The sequence below is a fragment of the Populus alba genome, chromosome 3 (assembly GCF_005239225.2).
Source record: "Populus alba chromosome 3, ASM523922v2, whole genome shotgun sequence".
Lineage (NCBI taxonomy): Eukaryota > Viridiplantae > Streptophyta > Magnoliopsida > Malpighiales > Salicaceae > Populus > Populus alba.
Window position 1 is genome coordinate 19,902,619 of NC_133286.1, and position 22,486 is coordinate 19,925,104.

The following is a 22,486-nucleotide window of genomic DNA, read 5'->3' on the forward strand; positions in this document are numbered from 1 at the left end:
AAGTCAATGTCATAAGGCTGGGGTTGGTGAGCACCAATAGAAAATCGAAAAAACAAAATTGCTCCTCACAGATTTACTATAAGGTGCCCCTCCAACATCCTTCCACCAACTCCATTGGAAGGTGGCGACTCCATTGACCTTTGTTCACCCTCTCTCGAACCCACCTTTTGTCTTCAATATTTTCTCTCCCCTTCTCTGCTCTAGTGCCTCTCTGGCTCACAGGTATGCTACCTCTTCATATGTTTGTTCTTGATTTAATTCCTGCGTCCCTTCTCTCTCTTCTTTGGGTTTTTAAGCAAACAAGGTCGTTTAAAACCGAAGTTAGACTAACAAATGCACGAGTTAAAGGGTTGATTTTAATGTTTTTTAAGTTATTAAATACTTCTGTGCCATTGTACTGGGGAAGATATGGATACATTGATTTTGTGTTTTAAGTGATAGTGATATAGATGCATCCAGTTCCTTTTCTTTTGGTTCAGGAGTTATGGTTTATGGAGTCGTTTTCAGATTGTAAGATTTAAGAGGGAAAAAGGAAGGCCTGTTCTTTTTTTGGTGTTTCACACATGTTTCTACAACCGAAAGATTTCATTTTTCACTATTTATTAATGCCAGCCACTGCATTTAAATGTGCAACCACCAAGAACTTTGTGGCACATAAACAGGCTGGGGCTGGAAAGGGTAACGATCACAATTTAAAGGATATCCATTATCAATTTGTGACAATTTGTCTTTGAAACTGCAGAGAACTTGGGGTGGAAGTGGCATAGAATCGGTAAATAGAGCATTAGCACGGGGAAAGATGATAATCAATGTGAAGGAATCAACCATGGTGCAGCCGGCAGAGGAGACGCCCCGGAGGGGGCTGTGGAATTCTAATGTGGACCTGGTGGTACCGAGATTCCACACCCCGAGTGTCTACTTTTATAGGCCCACAGGTGCCTCAAACTTCTTTGATGCAAAAGTGCTCAAAGAGGCTTTGAGTAAGGCCCTTGTACCATTCTACCCTATGGCAGGGCGGTTACGTAGAGATGAGGATGGCCGCATCGAGATCGATTGCAATGCTGAGGGAGTGTTGTTTGTTGAGGCTGAGACCGCCTCAGTTGTTGCTGATTTTGGTGATTTCGCACCCACTTTAGAGCTCAAGCAGCTTATTCCAACTGTGGATTACTCTGGCGGGATATCTACTTATCCTCTTTTGGTTTTGCAGGTATGTTTCTTCTATTTTTATTTTCATCTAATATGAGAATTATTTATTTTTGATCCTTTGAGCCAGCACACAAGTGAATTAATTATGTGATTTATCTTTCGATTTTGAACATGTTGCATGAATTATGGTGTAAATGTGCCTCTTAAAATCCTCCTCTTCAAGGCCTGATTTCTTAAGAAGCCATAAATGTATCCTTCTAAGCTGCACAAGTGAGTCAATTCAACTGTTGTTTCAACTGACGAGTTTCCATTGTGGTTGGATGGGATAATCTTCATGTAAGAGAGATCTGCTATGAACATAAAATTTCTCAAGTCACCCACAGGCTCTGGATTCACTTTTTCTAGGCCAGAAAAGAAAATGCTAGGTCAAGCTGTCCTGGAGTGTTTTGTAAACGCGTATCTACTCTAGAATTTATGATTTGGATGTTATATGGCATCAAAATTTGATTTGGAAACCTATCAGTAGAAGCAACTTGGGTTTTTTCATTCACTAGCAGGTCTTATCTAACATCATTTACCCAAAGTTTGAGATGAATTGTAATGTACACAACTCTCATCACCTAATTCATGAATTTATTGGAGAAAATGCAGTTTAACCTCCTAGTTTGACAAAATCACATTGAACAAACTTAAGTTTGCATAAACTTCCTTTTTTCATACCTATAGGGGAAGACCATACCCATCTTCTTATATTTGAAAGTATACTGAACATCCTAGTAGTGTTTCTTCCATACCAATAATAACAGTAACCAGCAAACACCCTGAAATTTTGATGTCAAGAAGTCTCCGCAACAAGATTTGAAGATAGCATAAAGTAAGTTTGTTTAGTCAGTTTATAAAACATTTTTAGTGGTTAGCATTTTACCTCAAACTTCACAGATAATCAAGACAATTTAATCCATCTAAAGTTTAAGGGCACCATGTAACTGTTTAAATCACTTGCATACTTTATTTATCATAAAATCATGGAGAAAAAAGGATGAGGTTGATTGAATTCTTGGTAATGTTTTGACTTTTGAGCATTTATTGCCCAATATAATTTTGTTTGAAATGGTTTTCAGATTGATCATTTATATGAGGTTTAGTTTCGTGTCGAGAAAAAGAAAAGGAAGAGGTCCAGTTTAGTTTTGAATTGCTGTATTGTTGTGATCATTTGCACGCTGGCTGTCCCAACTTGATGGGTGGGTGTTCGATAGATGACTTTAGAGAAATTAATGGGTAGCTAATAACCTTATGTTATCCTACTACACATTTTGAAGTTGCCCTATAAGGATTGGATGTGACCATGATTCACATAAATTCGACAAACAGAGTATATTGCACACGGAGTTGTTAGTTGTGATGGTAGGAACAGAGTACTGCAGTAATGTAGACAACAATACATTTACTTGATATCATTTACTGCATCTGCACATAAATTTTATTGGTGGGAACTTTAAAAGTTATTACAACATGACCCAAATTCACTTGAGCATCGATTCAATGGTATTGTAATCGTTCACATCATCATTTGAGGTGAGCGATTCTGGTAATTACAGAACTGTCATCTTGCCATGCTCCAAGATATCTTGAAGGTATCTCATTTGAAATGTCCAGTCCTTACACTCTGCTAAGCTCTTCTGATGACAAATAGTTCGCCGCTAAATTGTGTAAAATACATTTAAAACTCAACTAAGGATTTAAAGGGAGGTAGTTGAGAATATTTCCACTTAAGAAAGCTGGTAACTCTGACATTGGTTTTTTCTTTGTGTTGAATTTATTGACTTGGTATATAGAAATTTGGTTTGCCTTTTGTTAGGCTATGCTCATCTGTCTCAAATGGTTTGTGTACTTCAATTTTTTATGTACACTCTGTTTCCATGCTTTTCGGAAAGAATTTTTATCATCAAACTTTGATGAATTCACGTTATCATAGTATTTGCTAGTTGGGCATAATAAATGAAGTAGACCTGGGTTTTTATTTTTTTTTGTGACTGGCAAGTGGTAATGAGTGAGTAGTAGAGCCACCAATGAAAACAGACCTGCCATCTTACCGCATATTCACAAATTAGAAAGAAAATTCAACTTCTAGATGGCATGGATACTTCTCAAGCTCCTGAATGCACTCAAAGATATTTTTCTGTTGATTGCAGTTGCATTTTTCTTTACTGGAATAAAGAACTCTGCTTGAAATAGTAATCTCCTGGGTTTGGTCTGATACGTAACTAGCCAAGTCTATCAATCACTTAAATCTAATTTGTTTTGATGCTACTATGAGCGCACTATAAGCATGTTTATGATTTGATTCTCGGCAGGTGACCTATTTCAAATGCGGAGGAGTTTCACTTGGTGTTGGTATGCAACACCATGCAGCGGATGGGTTTTCTGGTCTTCACTTTGTGAATACATGGTCAGATATGGCTCGTGGTCTTGACCTTACAATTCCACCCTTCATTGACAGGACCCTTCTCCGTGCCAGAGACCCACCCCAACCTGCATTCCACCACGTTGAGTACCAGCCTCCACCAGCCATGAAAACCGTTCTTGAAACCTCAAAACCAGAGAGCACAGCGGTCTCCATTTTTAAGTTGACCAGGGATCAGCTCAACACCCTCAAAGCCAAAGCAAAGGAAGGTGGAAACATTATTGGCTATAGCTCATATGAAATGTTGGCGGGTCATGTATGGAGATCAGCATGTAAGGCACGCGGACTTCCTGACGATCAAGAAACCAAGTTATATATCGCTACAGATGGTCGGTCAAGACTGCGCCCTACACTTCCACCTGGTTACTTTGGCAATGTAATCTTTACAGCAACACCAATTGCAGTAGCAGGTGAAATTCAATCAAAGCCAACATGGTATGCTGCAGGAAAAATTCATGATTCATTGGTTCGCATGGACAATGATTATCTAAGGTCAGCCCTTGATTTCCTAGAGCTTCAGCCAGATCTAACAGCCCTTGTTCGCGGTGCCCATACTTTCCGGTGCCCCAATCTTGGGATTACTAGCTGGGTTAGACTGCCAATCCATGATGCAGATTTTGGCTGGGGAAGACCTCTTTTTATGGGGCCTGGTGGGATCGCATACGAGGGCTTATCATTCATCATACCAAGCTCCACAAATGACGGGAGCATGTCAGTAGCCATATCTTTGCAAGCTGAACACATGAAACTATTTGAGAAGTTTATATATGACATTTAACAGAAGCAGCCGAGGCTATTATCCTGTCATGGTTTCTGTCCTCCCTTCAGTAAATCAGGCTGGAAAAGCTCAGGTTTTTCTTTTCTTTTCTTTTCTTTTCTTTTCGGACATGGTTTGATGCATGGAAGACTATTTGAAAGGATAATGCGCTCTCACGAGGGCTTATGTTGTACATATTTATGTATTTGCCTCGAACTTCGAAGTATAGGATGGAAGGAATAAATACGACACAGAATATCATGTTTAGTTTGGTGGAGATGGAGACAACAAAATCCAAAATGTTTCTCCTTCATTTTGAGAGGACATGCTGACCAAAGACGAAAACAAGAAATTTAATGACTTTTTTACCTTGTTTTTCATAGAATAATTTGGTGTTGTTTGAATATTTTTTACCACTAGATTTGTTCAAAAAAAAAAAAAAAAGAGTAAAAAAAATATAAATTTAAAAATCATGAATAATAAGATAAAAAAGAGAGGAGAGGAATAGAAAAAAGAGGAATGTCGAAAATTAAGTTAGATTTTATTTTTGATAACTAAAGACTGTCGTGATTAATTCAAACATACCTTGATAATTTGAATTTTATATCTATATCTAAAATCCTTGCATTAGAATTTTGTATTGATTTTATTTATTTATTAATGATATTTGAGCTTAGATTTGTATTTAGAGAGTTTATTAGATTTTTTAGATGTGCATTTTAGTTAGAAAAAAAAAATTAAAAAAAATGAAGTTTTTTGATATTTTTTACCACTAGATTTGTTTCAACAAAAAAAGTAAAAAATATGAATTTAAAAATCATGAATAATCAGAAAAACAAAAAGAGGAGAGGAAGAGAAAATACAAGAATGTCAAAATATCAGATTTAGTTAATTCATAGATACTTAAATTAAACATATTATTTTTGGAAGAGGAATACATGATGATTTGAATTTCATATCTAAAAAAATTACATTCGAATTTTGTATTGATATTTTTATTTATTAATAATATTTGAGCTTAGATTTGTGCTTAGAAAGTTTATTAGATTTTTTAGATATGTATTTTAGTGAAAAACATAAAACAAATGAAGTGTTTTAAAGCATGAGTGATGTATTATATATATATATAGCCGGGCCTAAACTAGACTTAAGTGTGCTGGGGCTTTTTCAGGAGTGACCCAACAATTTTTATATTTTATTATTTTTATTTTCTATTTTCTATTTTCTTATAATATTTTTCTACATCAAGTTTATTAATTTTTATTTACCCTATAAATAAAATAAAAAATTATATTTTATGTTTTTTATTTGATTATTTTACTAATTAACACTTGCTTTTTTGTAATCTTTTACTTTGTATTTATATAATATTATATTATTAAAACAATAATGAAGAAGATTATTAAAAAAAAATATAAGTTTATTTTGTATTTTTGATAATTAAACTCAATTATTTTTTAAGATAAGCTAAAAAAATAAGGATAAATAAAAAAAAACATATAAAATATGTATAATGCAGTGAAAAACAAAATCTCAAATAGCAATAAAATATTTTTAAAAATCATTTATATAAACGAAAATTTGAATATTTGGATTTTAAAATAGTAGCTTTAGGAGCATCGCTTTGGATGCAAGTTTTTGTTCCCAACGAAGTTCTTTCACTTTTTCAAGTCATCTTTCCTCTGTTACAATTATATGCACAAGTTAGGGAAATTTCGAATCAGTCTCTTCGTCCCCGACAATAATATCTCTCGTAGCTTACCCTCTTCCACTCTCCTCTCGGAATTTCTCCATTACCTCCCTTGAACAGCACATATCAACTCAAACTTGAAGCCAATAAGAAAGATCTCTAAAAACCCAAGAAAACGAACACTTGCTTTTTTTTTTTTTTTTCAAGGCCAAGTCTTTCTTTGGAGACTCTAAGTCGTTGAAGCCTTGAAGGTGAGTACACATGGAAAGAAAGGCCATTGGAATTGATCTTGGCACAAGCTACAGTTGTGTAGGTGTGTGGCAGAATGATCGTGTAGAGATCATAGCCAATGACCAAGGGAATAGAACGACTCCATCTTATGTTGCCTTCACTGATACTGAACGTTTGATAGGTGATGCAGCCAAGAACCAAGTTGCCATGAATCCTCAAAACACTGTTTTTGACGCGAAAAGACTTATTGGCAGGGGTTTCTCCGACCCTTCTGTTCAGCGTGACATGAAGCTGTGGCCTTTTAAGGTGATTCCAGGTCCTGGTTGTAAGCCTATGATTGTTGTTAGGCATAAAGGTGAAGAGAAGCAGTTTTCCGCTGAGGAGATATCTTCTATGGTTTTGATGAAAATGATGGAGATTGCTGAGGCTTATCTGGGTCCTTCTGTAAAGAATGCTGTGGTGACTGTGCCTGCTTATTTTGATGACTTGCAAAGGCAGGCTACGAAGGATGCTGGTGCTATTTCTGGGCTCAATGTTTTGAGGATTATCAATGAGCCTACTGCAGCTGCTATTGCTTATGGTTTGGATAAAAAGGAATCTCGAAGCGGCGAGCAGAATGTGCTTATTTTCGATCTTGGTGGTGCAACTTTTGACGTTTCTCTGTTGACGATCGAGGAGGGGATTTTTGAAGTGAAGGCTACTGCTGGTGATACTCATCTTGGAGGTGAGGACTTCGATAACAGGCTTGTTGATCATTTTTTTGCGGAGTTCAAGAGGAAGCACAAGAAGGATATTAGTGGTAATCCAAGAGCTTTGAGAAGGTTGAGGACTTCCTGTGAGAGGGCGAAGAGGACTTTGTCTTCGACTACACAGACGACGATTGAGATTGATTCTCTGTTTGAAGGATATTACGATTGACAACTCTTGCAAGACTTCTTCAATGGCAAGGAACTTTGCAAGAGCATCAATCCTGATGAAGCTGTTGCTTATGGTGCTGCTGTCCAAGCTGCAATTTTGAGTGGTGAAGGGAATGAGAAGGTTCAAGATTTGCCTGTTTTTGATGTCACTCCTCTAAGCCTTGGGATTAAGACTGCTGGTGATGTAAAGACAGTTTTGATTCCAAGAAACACAAAGATTCCCACCAAGAAGGAGCTAATCTTCTCTACATGTTCTGATAATCAGCCAAGAGTGCTTGTTCAGGTTTATAAAAGTGGAGGTGCTAGAAACAAATACAATGATCTTCTTGGTGAACTCGAGCTCACAGGCATTCCTCGAGCCCCAAGAGGAGTCCCTCAGATCAAAGTATGTTTCGATATTGATGCTAATGGAATTCTAAATGTTTCTGCGGAGGTTAGGAATGCAGGAGTGAAGAACAAGATCACCATCATCAATGACAAGGGAAGATTGAGCAAAGATGAGATTGAGAGAATGGTGCAGGAAGCAGAGAAGTACAAGGCAGAGGATGGGGAGGTTAAGAAGAAGGTGGATGCCAAGAACTCATTGGAGAATTATGTTTACAATATGAGAAATACAGTGAAGGATGAGAAGTTTGCAGGGAAATTGGATCCAGCTGGCAAGCAGAAGATTGAGAAAGCAATTGATGAGACTATTGAGTGGTTGGAAAGGAACCAATTGGCAGAGGTGGATGAATTTGCAGACAAACAGGAGGAGTTAGAGGGCTTCTGCAATCCAATTATTGCAAAGATGTATCAAGGCGCTGGTTGAGACGTGTCAATGGGTGGTGGTGCTGAGATGCCAAATGGTGGTTATGGCAAGCCTAGCTCCGGAGGTTCTGGTGCTGGACCGAAGATTGAGGAAGTTGATTGAGGCATGACCTTGGGCAAGCAGGGTGTTCTGTTTTGCCTCTCTGCCCTTCTGATCTGTTTGGGCTTGTCACGTTTGACAGAATTCCTATGTAATGTAAAGTTTTAGTTGAGGCTTGAGGGATTCACATGTATGGAAATCTATATCAATACTTACGTAAAAGATATCCAGTTTGATTTTAGTGAATAAAAAATCTTGAATATGTTTTCTTTCTTTCTTTGATTTCTTTGTTGGGTTTTGATGTTAGAACTTAGCTTAGACTACCATATCATCCCCAATCTCCTGCAACTTCCATAGACTAGCAAGAAACTATTGCTTCTTAGGATTTGGTAGATTGAGAAAATTACACTAGTCTTGTATCTTATATCTTCGTTCTCGCGAATAACTTAGGAAGCCATTCCCAAATGGGTTCTCATAATTAGAGAGAGCTCGTGGACAGATTTCTCTGCTCTGCCCATGCAATGGTCTTTGGTGGGCATGGTTAAATGTGAAATGGCAGCTTATATCTACGAAAATACGGCCAGGGAGCCTCATCAAAAGGTCAAGTCTTGGTTCCAGTAGTGTGAAGGAAACCAAAACCATTGGACGGGTGCCCATCCGTATTTCTGCAGTTTAAAACATAAAAAATGGAATATATGATTTAATATATGTTTCAAGAAAAGGGTCAGTGGGAAGTATTTCTTTAATATATGCTTCTTTATATGTTTGTCTGAAGATTTAGAACAAGGAAACCTATAACAACAATGGCTAAAACATCATGGCTGAATCCCTTGCTTGTACTTTAAAACTAACCCACTTTAGAATTTTTAATTTGGTCCATTGATAAAGAAGATAGCGACAAGATATGATAATCCTATTGTTAAATGTTAATGGCTCTGGAGAAAATTCTTTGTTAACTTAAATAAGGGAATCATGCAGTTGTGTGATTCATCTTCTTTTATCAAGTGGGTTGCTGGTTTAGATTAAGCAAAGACACAAAATCTTCAAAAACCATAAAGTGATTTGTTATGCTTGATTCTTATACACGGTCCAAGCCTCATGATGGAGATTAGCTTAGATGGGAGATTTCAATAGCAATTTGTGTTCCAATTATCTGACAAAAAGAGGATGGCTAGTGGAATAAAACCTGTAGTTCCCATCTTTATTATTATTATTATTATTATTATTGCAAAAGCCTTCGTAGTGCCTCCAATGTTTAGCTACCGGAACATCCAAGCGGCATCCATTAACTATAGAAGCTCTGATAATGGTTTGGTCTTCGAAATAAGATATCAAGAGGTTGATGGTGGTCGCTATAGTGGAACATCATCCCACTTCACATTCGTGTGATTCTGCTCCTACTAATTGCATGAAAGTAACTCAGGAATCATATAGCCTTGGTGGAAAACGCGTTGTAATGTGGTGTTCTCTGGCAGCAGAATTGTTTCTGGTTGGAGCTTGGGATAGAAGATCTGATGTCACTTTGTTACTCCTTTCCATCCCCTTCTCCCCCAAGAGAGTAAAAGAAAGAAACAATTGTAAACGAAAACTATCAGTTGGCTTTAAGTATTTCGTGTTAGTGTTTGCTTGATTTCATAGATTTTATGGTGAATTTATAATTGATGGCATTACTTGTGGGAAAGAGGCGTGTAGGCATAACAGCTAGGCATTCCCTTCTGATAGCGTGTGGTTTGGCTCAAGCTTTTTACATTTGAAATTCGGGAATGTATATATCTTATTGTCTGGAGAAAGAAGAGAGACTTGCTGGTGATTTTTAGTCAAATTCTTGAAAGTTCAAAATAATATTCTGATGCCAGAGGCGTTACAGTGCATGTACAGAAAATAGGGAAGGTGTTAGTCATCACTGAGCGTGGATGACGACATTCCTAGAGAGGAAGCAAAAGTGGCAGTTGTGTCGCCACTGAGATACCTCTTTAGTCTGTCCAAGTCATCAGCAGCATCGAGCATTGTAGGCCTGGTAGTGGGGGACTCCTGAGTGCAAAGAATACCCAGCTCAGCTAATTCTCCGATTGCAACTTCCCACATCCTTTTCACTTCAGGAGATTGATCTCTTGAAGCTCTCATCAAGGAAGAGTCTACCACTCTTTCCACTCTCCCATGGTAGTGAGTCTTCACCCATTTGTGTAGGTTTAGCCCATCAACAAACATGGCATCTGTTGGCCTTTTTCTGGTCAAAATCTCAAGAACTAGAACGCCAAAGCTGTAAACATCTCCTTTTGTAGAAGTGTTTGATCCAAACCCATACTCTGCATTATAAGAATTCAAAGTGATTTACTCGTTTTTATATCAATGTGAAGTAATTTAGAAATTTGTACCTGGTGCGATATATCCAACTGATCCGCATACCAAATTTGCTGTAGAGTTTCCCATATTGTCAACCGTCCCACCGTTTCCACCCGCAACAGTCATAACTAATCTTGCTATACCAAAATCAGAAACCAGAGCGGTCATGTCATCGTTGAGAAGAACATTACTTGGCTTTAGATCACAATGTATGACTTTAACAGGAGAGTGGTGATGCAGATAGGCCATTCCTTCTGCTATGTCACTGCAAATGCTAACCCTCTGGAGAAGAGTCAAATCGGAACTGCATGAACCCAAACCTGTCTCTGAATGTGGATATAAACGGCTATCCAAGCTTCCGTTTGCCATGTATGGAAGAACAAGAGCCTTGAAATCAGGAAGACTGCATGCTGTTATGATCCTTATCAAATTTCTGTGCCTAATCCTCTTCAACACCTGGCATTCCCTGTTAAAACTCTTGGTTGAATTTCCAGACTGCAACTGCAATACCTTTACGGCTATGGCTGTCCCATCTTGAAGAAGTCCCTTGTAAACACGGCCATAGCCACCCGTCCCAAGTAGTCTCTGCTCCTCAAATCCTTCTGTGGCTTCCAAGAGTTCTCTATATGTAATTCTTGGAAAATTGTGGATCAGTTCCGGTGTTTTTTGTTTTCTTGCCAGCTCTGTGTCCACTGAGTTTCCAGAGGAAACATTTGCCTTGATGCGGCGGATTCCAATCACACAACATATTGTTGTTAAGATAGCTGATGCAAATATGACCAGTACAAATATAATCAACATACGTGAGTGAAACCAATTTCTTTTTCGAGAGCATTTCGGCATGCCATAAACTGTGCCACAAAGATGCCGATTACCTAAGAATGACTTATCTGTGACAGAATTGAAGACACCGCCAGAGGGTATTACTCCTGCAAAGTTGTTGAAAGAAAGATTTAGGAAACTGAGGCTTTGAATTTTGTTGAGGCTTGTCGGGATCCCTCCAGACAAGTGGTTTCCGGAAACATCAAAGGATTCAAGGTTCTTTAGATCACCAATGGAATCAGGCAGGTGCCCTTCAATAGAATTACGTGAGAAATTTATCAGCTTCACTGCGATGCAGCTTGATATCTGAAAGAAGACACTTCCACTGAGGTTGTTTGATGAAACATCTATCTCTTCCACATTTTCCAGCTTACTGAGTTCTATAGGTAAAGGACCATCAAGATGATTGTGTGAAAGATTTAGAAATCTTCGGATCTCACGTATACCCGATATTTCTGCAGGGATGCTCCCTGTCAATTTGTTATAGGACAAATCCAGCTTGGACAGATCAGTGCACTGCCCTAATGTTGGAGGAATAGTTCCTGAAAGGAGGTTGTTGTTGAGAAACAGAAAACTCAGTCGAACCAAGTTTCCTAGAGTTGCAGGAATTTCACCGGAGAGTTGATTGTTTGACAAGTCAAGCAGACCAAGACGAGGGAGCTGACATAATGCTGCTGGAATTGCACCAGTTAATAAGTTGTGTGATAAGAAAAGCTGCTCCAAGGAAGACATCTGGTTGATTTCAGCTGGAATGGTTCCATTTAGAGAATTGGATGTCAAATTCAGCACTGTAAGATTGGAAAGATGTGCTATTTCTGAAGGGATCATTCCAGAGATCCTGTTTTCTTGCATTAACATGGTATCTAGATTGACACTAAGTCGGCCAATGGAACTGGGCAATCTTCCTCCAAGATTCATACCAGCCATCTCGAGCTCCTCTAATTCGGTACAATTTGCAAGTGCCGTGAAGAATGGCTCGAGGTTGGTGTTGCGATCATGGCTGACCATATTATTATACGATAAATGCAGTGAGACAACTGAATATAGTTTCCCTATGATATTTGCAGGCAATTCTCCAGTGAGATTGTTATACTCTACATCTATATTATATAACTCTGAAATGTTGGCTAAAGATGCAGGAAGTTCTCCTGTAAATTGATTGTTGTACAAATTGAGGTTCCAGATGCCTGGACAATTTCCGATCTCTTCAGGAATCCGGCCTGTGAGCAAGTTCTGGGACAGGTCTATATTTGCTAATGAAGTGCAGTTTGAGAAGAAGGAAGGTGGAAGTGTGCCCGTCAAATGGTTTCCGTTGAGAGATAGCACAGTAAGGTTGGGAAGAATGGAAAGAAATTCTGGAAATGGGCCATGTAGATTGTTGCTGTCTAGCAAGAGAGAATGCAGATGCTGAAGAGAAGAAAATTCAGGAGGAATAATGCCATAAAAGTTATTCTCGGAAAGACTGAGATTTCGAAGCCCGCTGAGATTTGAAATGATGGGAGACAGTGGCCCTGTGAGTTCACTGCGGGACAGATTGAGTTTTACCACACTGTGTCGGTGTTTGTTGCATCTGACACCTGCGAAGCTGCAGACATCTCCATCTTCAGTCCAGGTAGCTAGCATGGACTTTGGATCAAAAACTATGGTCTTTTTGAATGCTAGAAGAGCAGACTTGTCAGCAAGCAAGGAATGGTTACGATGGTGGTGAGAACCTGAAACTGCAAAAGGAGACATTAGAAATAAATGCTGGAGCAGCAGCAGAAATGTTCCGATGAAGATCATTTTTCTTCTGTTGTAAGTGTCCAGTAATGTTTCTTTTATGAGAACCCTTGCTCCCTACACTTTCATCCTGCTTCATAATAATGAATTACTGTCAGAAAAAAAAATCTTGAACTTTTAACAGAGAGGTGCAGATGCGATTGATAGAATAAAAGAGTGGTACAAATGAAGAGATAATTGATCTCTAAGGAATAAAAAAGAAATTCAGTGCAGGTTATGATTTTGTGGAGGGACTAAAAAACTAATCTCACCTCTTTCCTCATGATGAGTAGACCTTCAACTAAGCCTAAATGAATATGCATTGAAGGGACAACAGAGCAGATTGGCTTATCCTTTTTCTTTTCGTAGTAGGGCACGCGCAATTTCAACCTTTACTGTTGAAATATGCTTTACTTTGCCTGCACAGTTGCATATGCCTGTGATACACGCACAAAGAGGTTGCATGTGAGATTTCTTTACCCTGTTCATCGTGGATGCAAGACGTGTTTCTTTCAGGGACTGCAGTTGACATTTTTGTGTGATAGGAGTAAAACTTGTTTCTAGAAAAGCTCAGTTGACATTCTTAGTGTTCTTCGAGTGCAGATGACTAAGGCCACTGTCTGTGGCTTGTCCTTCTGGAACAAGATGCCAATCCTGAGTCATATCAACCGAAAACAACGGGAATGAATCTCTCGTTTTCATGGTACAGAAAGAACCAAAATTTCTGCGCAAGTCTGTCTATTGTTTTTGGTTGTCTCGTTATCATTTCTTCATCATCATCACAAATGGAGAATTTGATGGAAATGAAAGCCTCCACTAGGCTTGGAATAGGTGGTTGAGTTGGTGGAGAGCTAGAGTCCAAGAGGTATCTTCTCTTTGTGATCTCTGATTCGAATTCCTTTGTCCACTAATATTATTTGTCACAGACCGCAGGGCATGATCTTGAAAGTCTTGTTTAGAGAGAAAAGATTTGGCATGGTGCATGCAAGCCAACACATTATACCCTTCCTAAAAAATAAAAAAGAATGCCAAAATCTTTTAGGAATTAGGACCCACCCTCTTTCGGGAAGTTTGTGGCTGTCCAGTTTTTTCGATCCACTTGCAAGCTTTTTTGAGCTGTTCTCCGTGAGTTAGGCGCTCCTAGTTCGCAAATTGCATTTTCATAATCAATTTATTCTTCACTTTTACTTTTAGATTGGATCTACACTCCATCATGATATCATCAAGTGGATGGTGCTCATGGAGTAGTGGTGCTAGGATTTTTTAAGGCCTTTGGCCTACTCTATCCTATGATCCTGCAGATCTGTGATTTTTTAACAGAGACGGTGCAAGTTTTCTCTTGTTCGTCAAGTTTTTACCCTTTTAGATACTCAAATTTCAAGATTACACAGGATATTTACGTCTTGTTAGACTTCATCCCGGTGAATTCAACTCTATGGTGCCTCCATGAATGCTGGAGGTAACACAGACAAGGTTTTTCTTGGGGTACCTTTTGTACTGATTTATATCACTGTATATATATGTTCTTATGGTGAGGATGAAATTTCACTTTTATACTGAAAAGAAAGTGATGAAGTCCGGAAAAACTTGCTTTTATGGCATGCGAAATTGGATCTAGATGTATGAGCTGGGTTTTCGGGTTTAGGCTTAATTATTCATCAATTAATCATAAGAAATACTATCCCATATACATTTCTGAAATTTATTTTTATATTTTAAAAGTGTTTTTTTTTAAATTAAATTAAATTTTATATTTTTTTATTTTAAATTAATATTTGTTTTAGTATTTTCAAATATTTTAACATATTGATATTAAAATTAATTTTTTAAAAATTATTATTTTAATATATTTTTAAATAAAAAATATTTTAAAAAATAATCTTTCCATATGTGGATTAGTTATTTAGAGAGTGTTTGAGAGTGTGGTAGCGATTGCTTTTCAAATAGCTTTTCGTGCCGAAAAGCATGCCAATAATGTTTTTTTCATTTTTTAAAAAATCATTTTTGACATCAGCACATCAAAACGATCCAAAAAGTACAAACCACACTCAATTTTAGTAAAAAAAAAAGAAAAATTTGAATTTTTTTGAAAAGCTGGTTTGGCCGCAATGCCAAACAGATAATACAGCCAGGCCGAACGGTTTGAGTGTTGCAGTGAAAACAAAAGATGGTTGTCGTTTGGGCCATGTGGCCCAAACGACAACAAGCTATTTTTTTAAGCCCATTTTAAGTGTACCGGAAGAAAGGAAAAAAAAGGAAGAAATACCCTTACCAAACACTCCTCTTGCAATAAAAAAGTAACCATGATGAAGGTGTTTTTTTTTTTAATTTAATGAATAATAAAAATCATTAGCAGTCACTTTAAGGCTATTTATAAATGAAATAATACTTTAATTTAAAAAAAAATCAAAGAAGAAAAAATAAAGCTTACTATTTAAATGCAATACATCTATAGATTCTATACAACTAAGGAAAAAAAATACTTTTCGAGTTTATTCAAAAACAATATATCCAAGAATTAAAAATTTATTTTTCAAGTGTGTCAAATTTGTATTGACTTTGAAAATATATTTTGTTTGATATTTTTCATTGTTTTCTTATGCATGTTTTTTTTTTTAATTTTCTAAATGACAAGAAATATTAATAATAACATATCCTTCTTTTATATAAAAACACTTTTAGTAATATAAAAGATTACAGTTCTTTTCTTTTACATTTTCATATTTGATCAACATCATGAATTTATTCATTTTATTATAAATTTATTTTTAAAAAATATATTTTCCTGGAGTTAACTTTTCCGTGATTACTTTTAATTTATAAGGGAAAAAATAATATTTTATAGTTAGATTATCATAGGTATAAAAAAATAAGATGGATAGTATGAATAATGATTTCAATTTTTTATAACAATAGTTACTATCTTGAAGGGCTTCTTGTTTTTTCTATTGAAAAAAATTCATATTTCTTTTAATTTACTAGTAAAAATAAAAATTAAAAATGAAGGAAAAAAAAGAAAAAAAAAAATGAAAAAAAAAAAAACCAAAATCGAATTAGATTTGAAAACGGTTTGGAGTTACGTTATAAATAATGTTTCATTAAATTTTAAATTTATTATTTTTTTATATTTTAAAATTATTTTAATATTCTAATATAAAAAATAACTCTTAAAATTAATAAAAAAAATATTATTTTATATATTTGATAATAAAAATTAATTTAAAAATCAACCACGACAAACTTCCAAAAACCCCCTTTCAATCTTGACCTGGGCGCAATAATTGTGGAAGCAGTTCTTCTATTGTAATTTGTAGAGACAAAAAGGCGTGCAAAATTCGATGAGGAATTTCTGCGTGCTTGCTTGGAGTCACAAGTGCCAGCTATGCATTGAGATCTGACCTTTCCGAAGCAATAGTTTGATTATTTAACTCGATATTTGATTATTTCCATGTCCTTCAATGTCAAAGTAACCGACCGTTTGCCTAAATTTTATTGCTAGTGGACAAGTTGTATCAAAATGCTCCTACATCGTCCAATATAAAAAAAGTAAATTTTAACTAATCAAATTTTAAATTTATTTTTTAAAATTTATTAATTTAAATTTTACAAATTTTAGAGTTTTATATAATTATTAACTTTAAAACATCAAGAAATTAATTGTTGTACGTGAAAATTAGTCTAAATACCCATAATTATAAAAAAAAAACATAAAAAACCGGTTTGGTTTGTCAAATTAATAAATTGACTTGAAATTTTATTTAAGATATTTTTTAGGTTTTTTTTAAATGATATTATTTTATTTTTTAAAATTATAATTTAAGTTAACTTGTGAATCAACTTGTTTGAATTGTAATACAGATTTTATATCAAGTCAATGTTTTTTATATCTATGATTAAAAATAAAAAGTTTGAACCCTAATAAAGAATGATGGATCAAGTTGAATTAGAACTCAAATGGAGTGTATGGGCAAAATTAGATTTGAATTTAGATTTAATATACTTAAATTAGCCATCAACACGAGATATTAATATTGGATTTCTTAACAACAACACACTAATTTTGAGCATTACTTTCTTAAATCTTAACATTAAACGTATTTTGTAATTAAATTTTGTTTCCACTAGTTACATCAATAAATACACTATTTAATGTTGAGCATGAGAGGAAAATAAATGTTAAAGTACGTGAAAAGTAGGTCTACTTATCAAATGGGCACTTATCAATAAGCAGTTGGCCTTATGATATCAGCTTCCCTGTAGCTGCACTTTCAAAGAGGTTAGCAACTTAGGATTTAGATTCTCTCCTTTGGAAGAGTTAGCTTAAGAAACACTTAATCAAGAGGATGTCATCAATTAGCCCCTCAACTTTCTATGGTGATCACTTAAGTCCTTGTTCTAGTGATATGATACTCCTTGCTCCCTGCTATTAGCTAATATAGTTGACTGCATGCAAAAACAAAATCCCACAGAGTAAATTTAATAGCTGGGTTTTATTTTTGGAGTCGTTTTATGTATTTTTTTTTATTAAAATATCTTACGTATTTTAAAGGTTTTTTTTTTATATATATATAATTTAAGATTGTGATTCATTGAGGTTTGTGCTAATAAATGTTCAACTAAATCGTTGAAATATTATTTATTTTTTATGCTCAGATTTTTTTTTCGCTTAAAAATTCATAATATATATATAAAATAAACTGGTAAGCTCCTAAATTTTACTGGGGAGGGGGTTGAAATATATCATAAAACAAAACAAAAATCTAATTTTGAAATTGTTGAAATCATTTCTAGAAATAGATCTAATTTTTACTAGCATTGTGAAAATCTTAAAGCAAAATATCATGGATATTCTTAGAAGTTAGAAGGGGTTTTGAGAAAAGGTCAAAGGTTAAAGGTTAACCTGTACCTAACGGTGAAATCAAACGAAGACATGCAGAAGACGATAGTTCAAGGACCAGATAGATCAATTTGTTAGTATAAGCCTCTATGTGCCGTAAACTTAATAGCTCAGGGACAACAGCTGCAAAAAAATAAAATAAAATTTGAACGTTCCCGACAACGTATGGCGACATAGCAATCCGAATATACAGCGAGGTTTGGTTTGCAAATAGCACATAAACAATTTACAATCGGTGAAAATCCAAATCCAGACGCGTTAAAGGCTTTCAAACTCGCTTTCCCTGTATATCAGAAACCCTAGAGGGACTTTTTGTTGACAATTCAGTTGCGTTTAGCTTAGAAAACAGGGAAACAAAAGCAGGAGCTGCTAGCAATGAAGAGAAAGGCAAAACACATAGAAGAAGAGGAGAGCATGAAGTGCAACAATAACAATGGTGGAGTGGCATGGTCAAGAGGGCCACTTATTGGCAAAGGAGGGTTTGGATCAGTTTATTTAGCAAGTTTAAAGAACCCCAAATCAAGAAACGGCTATTATCCTCCAGTTATGGCTGTCAAGTCTGCAGAGGTCTCTGCTTCTTGCTCCCTTCAAAAGGAGAAAGAGGTATTTAACTGTCTCAATGGATGCCCTTTTATCATCAAGTGTTTTGGTGAAGAAACTACTAGTAATAAAGATGGTGAGATGTTTTATAATGTGTTGTTAGAGTATGCATCAGGAGGGAACCTAGCTTGTCTTATCAAGAAATCCGATGGTGTTGGTTTGCCTGAATTGGATGTGAAAAGATACACTAGGTCTATTCTTGAAGGGATTTGTTATATTCATAGTCGTGGTTATGTGCATTGTGATCTCAAGCCTGAGAATATACTGCTTGTTTCCAATAGGGCGAAGGCAGGTGAATTTGTGGCAAAGGTTGGGGATTTTGGGTTGGCGAAGAAATCAGAGAAGAGGAACAAGAAAATGAAAATTGACCCTTATTTAAGAGGGACTGCTTTGTACATGGCTCCAGAGACCGTGGCTAATCATGTTCAAGAGTCTCCTTGCGACATATGGGCTCTTGGTTGTGTCGTTCTTGAGATGCTTACTGGGAAGCCAGCTTGGGATTTGAAACCTCATGTTACTACTGAAGAGCTTCTGAGGAAGATCGGTGATGGATATGAATCGCCTAAAATTCCTTCTCAGATTTCGAAGGACGCTAAGGATTTCTTGAAAAGGTGTTTTGTGGCGAACCCAATGTTCAGGTTTACTGCTGAGATGTTGCTGGATGAACCTTTTATGTCAGGAGTGGACTTAGATGGTGTTGAGTTTGTGGAGACTTCGGATGCTGAAAGTGTGGAATGGACTGTCACATTATGCGGGACAGATGATGAGTTTAGTGACCCTTCTCTTTATGAAGAGTGGAGCTTCACATCAGATGAGGGTTCGTGTTTCTCTCCTTGGTCTGATGATGAAGAGGGCATTACCAGTGATGTTGATGCAATGAAACATGCATCAAGGGTTGAAGCAAACGCAGTGCAGTATCCAGCAACCTGCACTATCCCTGCTGGTGCATAAAAGTGAATCAATTGCAGACTTTTCATTCAAACATGTCTAGGTTGACATTCTTTGTTGAAAATTCTTTCATTTTTTCTGCATATTGCAGTAGATCACAAGATAATTTTGTTCTTGTAATCAATGATTCGTTGATTTTAGTCAGCAATATAGATAGAAGAACCGTGTTTGTTATTGATTGATATCTTTCTTTATTGTTATTTTTAATTTACAGCTGCTATCACACCTTTTTCCAGCTTATGATCCTTAATCCATTCATATAAGTAGGTTCTTAACATCCTATTGACTAAATGTTAAGGGTTAAAACCTCTGTTTCTGTCTTGGATGTGCAAGTAACTGAGAAATCAACTTCCTGGAGAATAATAAAACTTTTCATGCCCAAGTTAACTAATCATTCTCTTACTAGCTGCAGTTTGATTAACAGATGCAATAAGACTCAGATCTTCCACATCACAACAAAATTCATCCGAAGCTACTTAGATTATTGGAAAAATGAGTTTCAATTTTTCCACTTTTAACTCCAAAATAAACCACAATAAGATCCATTTCCAATTTAATCCATAGAGAATGTAGGAATATCTGTCAGGAAAGCCTTCTGAAGTTCCAACTTTGTGTTTAGGATTTTCAAATTCTGCAGTGGTCACTCTGGGAAATTATGAATTTTTTTTTGAAACTTTTGCAGTTCTTTTTGTCAGTTTAGTTGCAATCAACTGTCATTGAAATATTCCCTTGAAGATTGTCATCACTTGACTACTGCTACATGTATGTGTTGAAGTTCATCTATCCCCACTTCCCCCTTTGTTTCAACTTCCTTTTGAAGAGCAGAACTGCAGTATTTGTTCTTCGAGTAGCCTTCACTGCTAAAGTAAGTGCATCCAGTCCTTAAATGCTAATTTGCTATGGAAATTGTTTTTTTTTTTTTCCATACTATTTTTTGAATCTTTCCATGACTCTTTTTTTCCTGGAACCTGATTGCAGTACAACCAGAATCGACATGGCAGTAATTACAGACATTGAGGATACAGTTGATAAATGATACCAGCTAATGTTCCGAGGGGCAAACTATGCACGTTCAAGTGTGGTGTCCTGCAAGGTATGCACACTTTGGACAGACTACAGGGTAGGTGAACACTCATAAAAATGGCATGACAACAGATATAGAATCCAATCTTTATAAGCTCTCCCAGAATCATAATAAGCTAATCATAACCTTGTTCTTCTCATCGTTGTTTACCAAGTTCAAGTTCATGCCAAGGACTCCAAAGACTCACTTTGTCTACATTTTTTAGTTCTGTTATCTACTCTTTATTTCCTAATAATCATCACTTTCCAGAACTTTTGAACGGCTGTAGTGACATTTTTGGTATGAACATTGCCAGCTGCAGCTAATTCCTGACACTTCAATCTCTCAACTCCAGCTAAGGCATCAAGAACATACAGATTTCTACCATTACCACTATAAAAAGGGAAATCAACTTGCATGATGACAATATACTCGTAACTAGAAAGTAGACAAGTAAGAAAAAGGGAAAATCTGAAGCATTACAGTGCAAGAACTTGGAAGAGACCACCAAATGATCAAATGTATGGAGTTGGAATGAGTAATAACTGCACATAAAATCAACGCTGAAGCTGAATGTAGAAGTACCATCTGGCACTGCCTCTTCAGCTCTCTTGACATAACAGTCAATTTCATGTAACCAATACTACATTCTAACCATATCACTATCACATCTGTTCAGTTCTTTTGTGCTTTCAACTTTTTCCTAGTAGCACCAGCAAATGAAATATTAGAGCAACAGCGTCATAATTCGTTGCAGACAATAAATGGTAGGAAAAAAAGAGTGTAAATGCAGCAGAAAGAAGTTATTAGTATAACAGAAGAAAAAGATTGAAAACAAGTAATCAATTTTTGATTGATTGAAGAGCATCCGAACACAGTCATTAAATTTAATGTTGAAGGGAAGAAAACTGAGCACACCACACTCCCAACTTGTTAATCTGATGCATTTGTAAACATTGGAGAGACATCAGGAACAATGCTGGAGCTGGAAAACTGTTCAGTGTCTTCTAAAAGGGAACCGGATGAAGAATGCTCCGAAGATACAAAGATGTCCTCGCCTCATAAGTTGAAGACAGTGGTAAACTGAACCTTTCAGGATTCAAGACCTCCTCTCCTTCACTAACCTTTCTCTCTCCTTCTTCCTTAAATGCCATCACATACTTGTTACTCAGGAGCTCACTTGCTGTTGATCTCCGTGCAGGATTCCTTGCAAAGAAACACCGGAGAAAATCCTTACCTTCCTCTGATATGTTGCTCGGAATAGCTGGCGATTTGTGTGCAGAACCAATCATAGATAAAAGGTCCCTCACAACTGAATCTGGATCCTTCTCTGGAAATTCTTTTCTGCTACTTTTTCACTTTTTTTTTCCAGCGATTTCGTTGACGGCAATTTGTTGACAAACTGATGCCATCGCTCTATTATACCATTCATGTAGGGCAATTCTTTTCATTCCATTTGGATAGAATTCCTTGCTAACACACCGATATTATTTTATGTTCCAAGGCTTGCACATAACACACCGCCATGGCTAGCCAATGGCTTTTTCCTACACGAAAAGCACTGAATAGCGTTGACAAGCACTATTTTTCAGCTCCGCAACCTATTACGATCACTAACTTCTCCACTAATGACATGCCTTCTTCTCTATGGAAAAAATTCAAGGACTAGTGTATAAATGCAACCGGTCACCAGAGACGAGTCGCAATGCAAGAGACTAGTTTACCTTGCAAGTCCATCCTTGTACATAAAAAGCTAGAGTATACAAAAGCATGTCATGCAACATACATTCCATACAAGTTCTAGGTTCTAGGCCATGCTCTAGGCCATTCCAAGTCACACAAAATCAGAGCTACTCTTAGCCATTGAAGGTCACACAAGTTCAAGGCCATACAATTTACACGATTTGCCATACACAGGTTGCACACAAATACACATTCTCTATAACTTTATTCTATTTCTCTCTTCTTGTACATTATTCCATCCTACCATCTTTAATAACTTA

At 36.4% G+C, this 22,486-nt stretch overlaps 5 protein-coding genes across 6 annotated transcripts; 4 read left to right on the plus strand and 1 right to left on the minus strand.

The window, feature by feature from the left end:
• Positions 1-4,634, plus strand: LOC118054672 (shikimate O-hydroxycinnamoyltransferase). The gene is made up of 3 exons (XM_035066341.2): positions 1-222; positions 743-1,207; positions 3,501-4,634. Exons 2-3 carry the CDS (start codon positions 800-802, stop codon positions 4,386-4,388), a joined length of 1,296 nt encoding a protein of 431 aa, XP_034922232.1. The 5' UTR covers positions 1-222; positions 743-799; the 3' UTR covers positions 4,389-4,634.
• A 1,165-nt stretch (positions 4,635-5,799) lies between these two features.
• Positions 5,800-8,329, plus strand: LOC118054673 (heat shock cognate 70 kDa protein-like). Its single transcript, XM_035066342.2, has one exon. It carries the CDS (start codon positions 6,319-6,321, stop codon positions 7,204-7,206), a length of 888 nt encoding a protein of 295 aa, XP_034922233.1. The 5' UTR covers positions 5,800-6,318; the 3' UTR covers positions 7,207-8,329.
• On the plus strand, positions 7,229-8,013 carry LOC118054575 (heat shock 70 kDa protein-like). The gene is made up of 2 exons (XM_035066213.1): positions 7,229-7,269; positions 7,308-8,013. The coding sequence occupies exons 1-2, from the start codon at positions 7,229-7,231 to the stop codon at positions 8,011-8,013; spliced, it is 747 nt and encodes a 248-aa protein (XP_034922104.1).
• A 1,392-nt stretch (positions 8,330-9,721) lies between the features above and the next one.
• LOC118054674 (putative leucine-rich repeat receptor-like serine/threonine-protein kinase At2g24130) lies at positions 9,722-13,840 on the minus strand. 2 transcript variants are annotated; one of them, XM_035066344.2, is made up of 3 exons: positions 13,248-13,840; positions 10,428-13,066; positions 9,722-10,358 (listed from the first exon to the last, which is right to left on the minus strand). In XM_035066344.2, exons 2-3 carry the CDS (start codon positions 12,997-12,999, stop codon positions 9,946-9,948), a joined length of 2,985 nt encoding a protein of 994 aa, XP_034922235.1. In that variant the 5' UTR covers positions 13,000-13,066; positions 13,248-13,840; the 3' UTR covers positions 9,722-9,945. The 2 variants fall into 2 exon arrangements, with proteins under 2 accessions (XP_034922235.1, XP_034922234.1); XM_035066343.2 differs by lacking the exon at positions 13,248-13,840 and having other exon boundaries at positions 10,428-13,195.
• Positions 13,841-18,039: 4,199 nt separating this feature from the next.
• On the plus strand, positions 18,040-19,602 carry LOC118054675 (mitogen-activated protein kinase kinase kinase 20). Its single transcript, XM_035066346.2, has one exon. It carries the CDS (start codon positions 18,248-18,250, stop codon positions 19,421-19,423), a length of 1,176 nt encoding a protein of 391 aa, XP_034922237.1. The 5' UTR covers positions 18,040-18,247; the 3' UTR covers positions 19,424-19,602.
• The last annotated feature ends 2,884 nt before the right edge of the window (positions 19,603-22,486 follow it).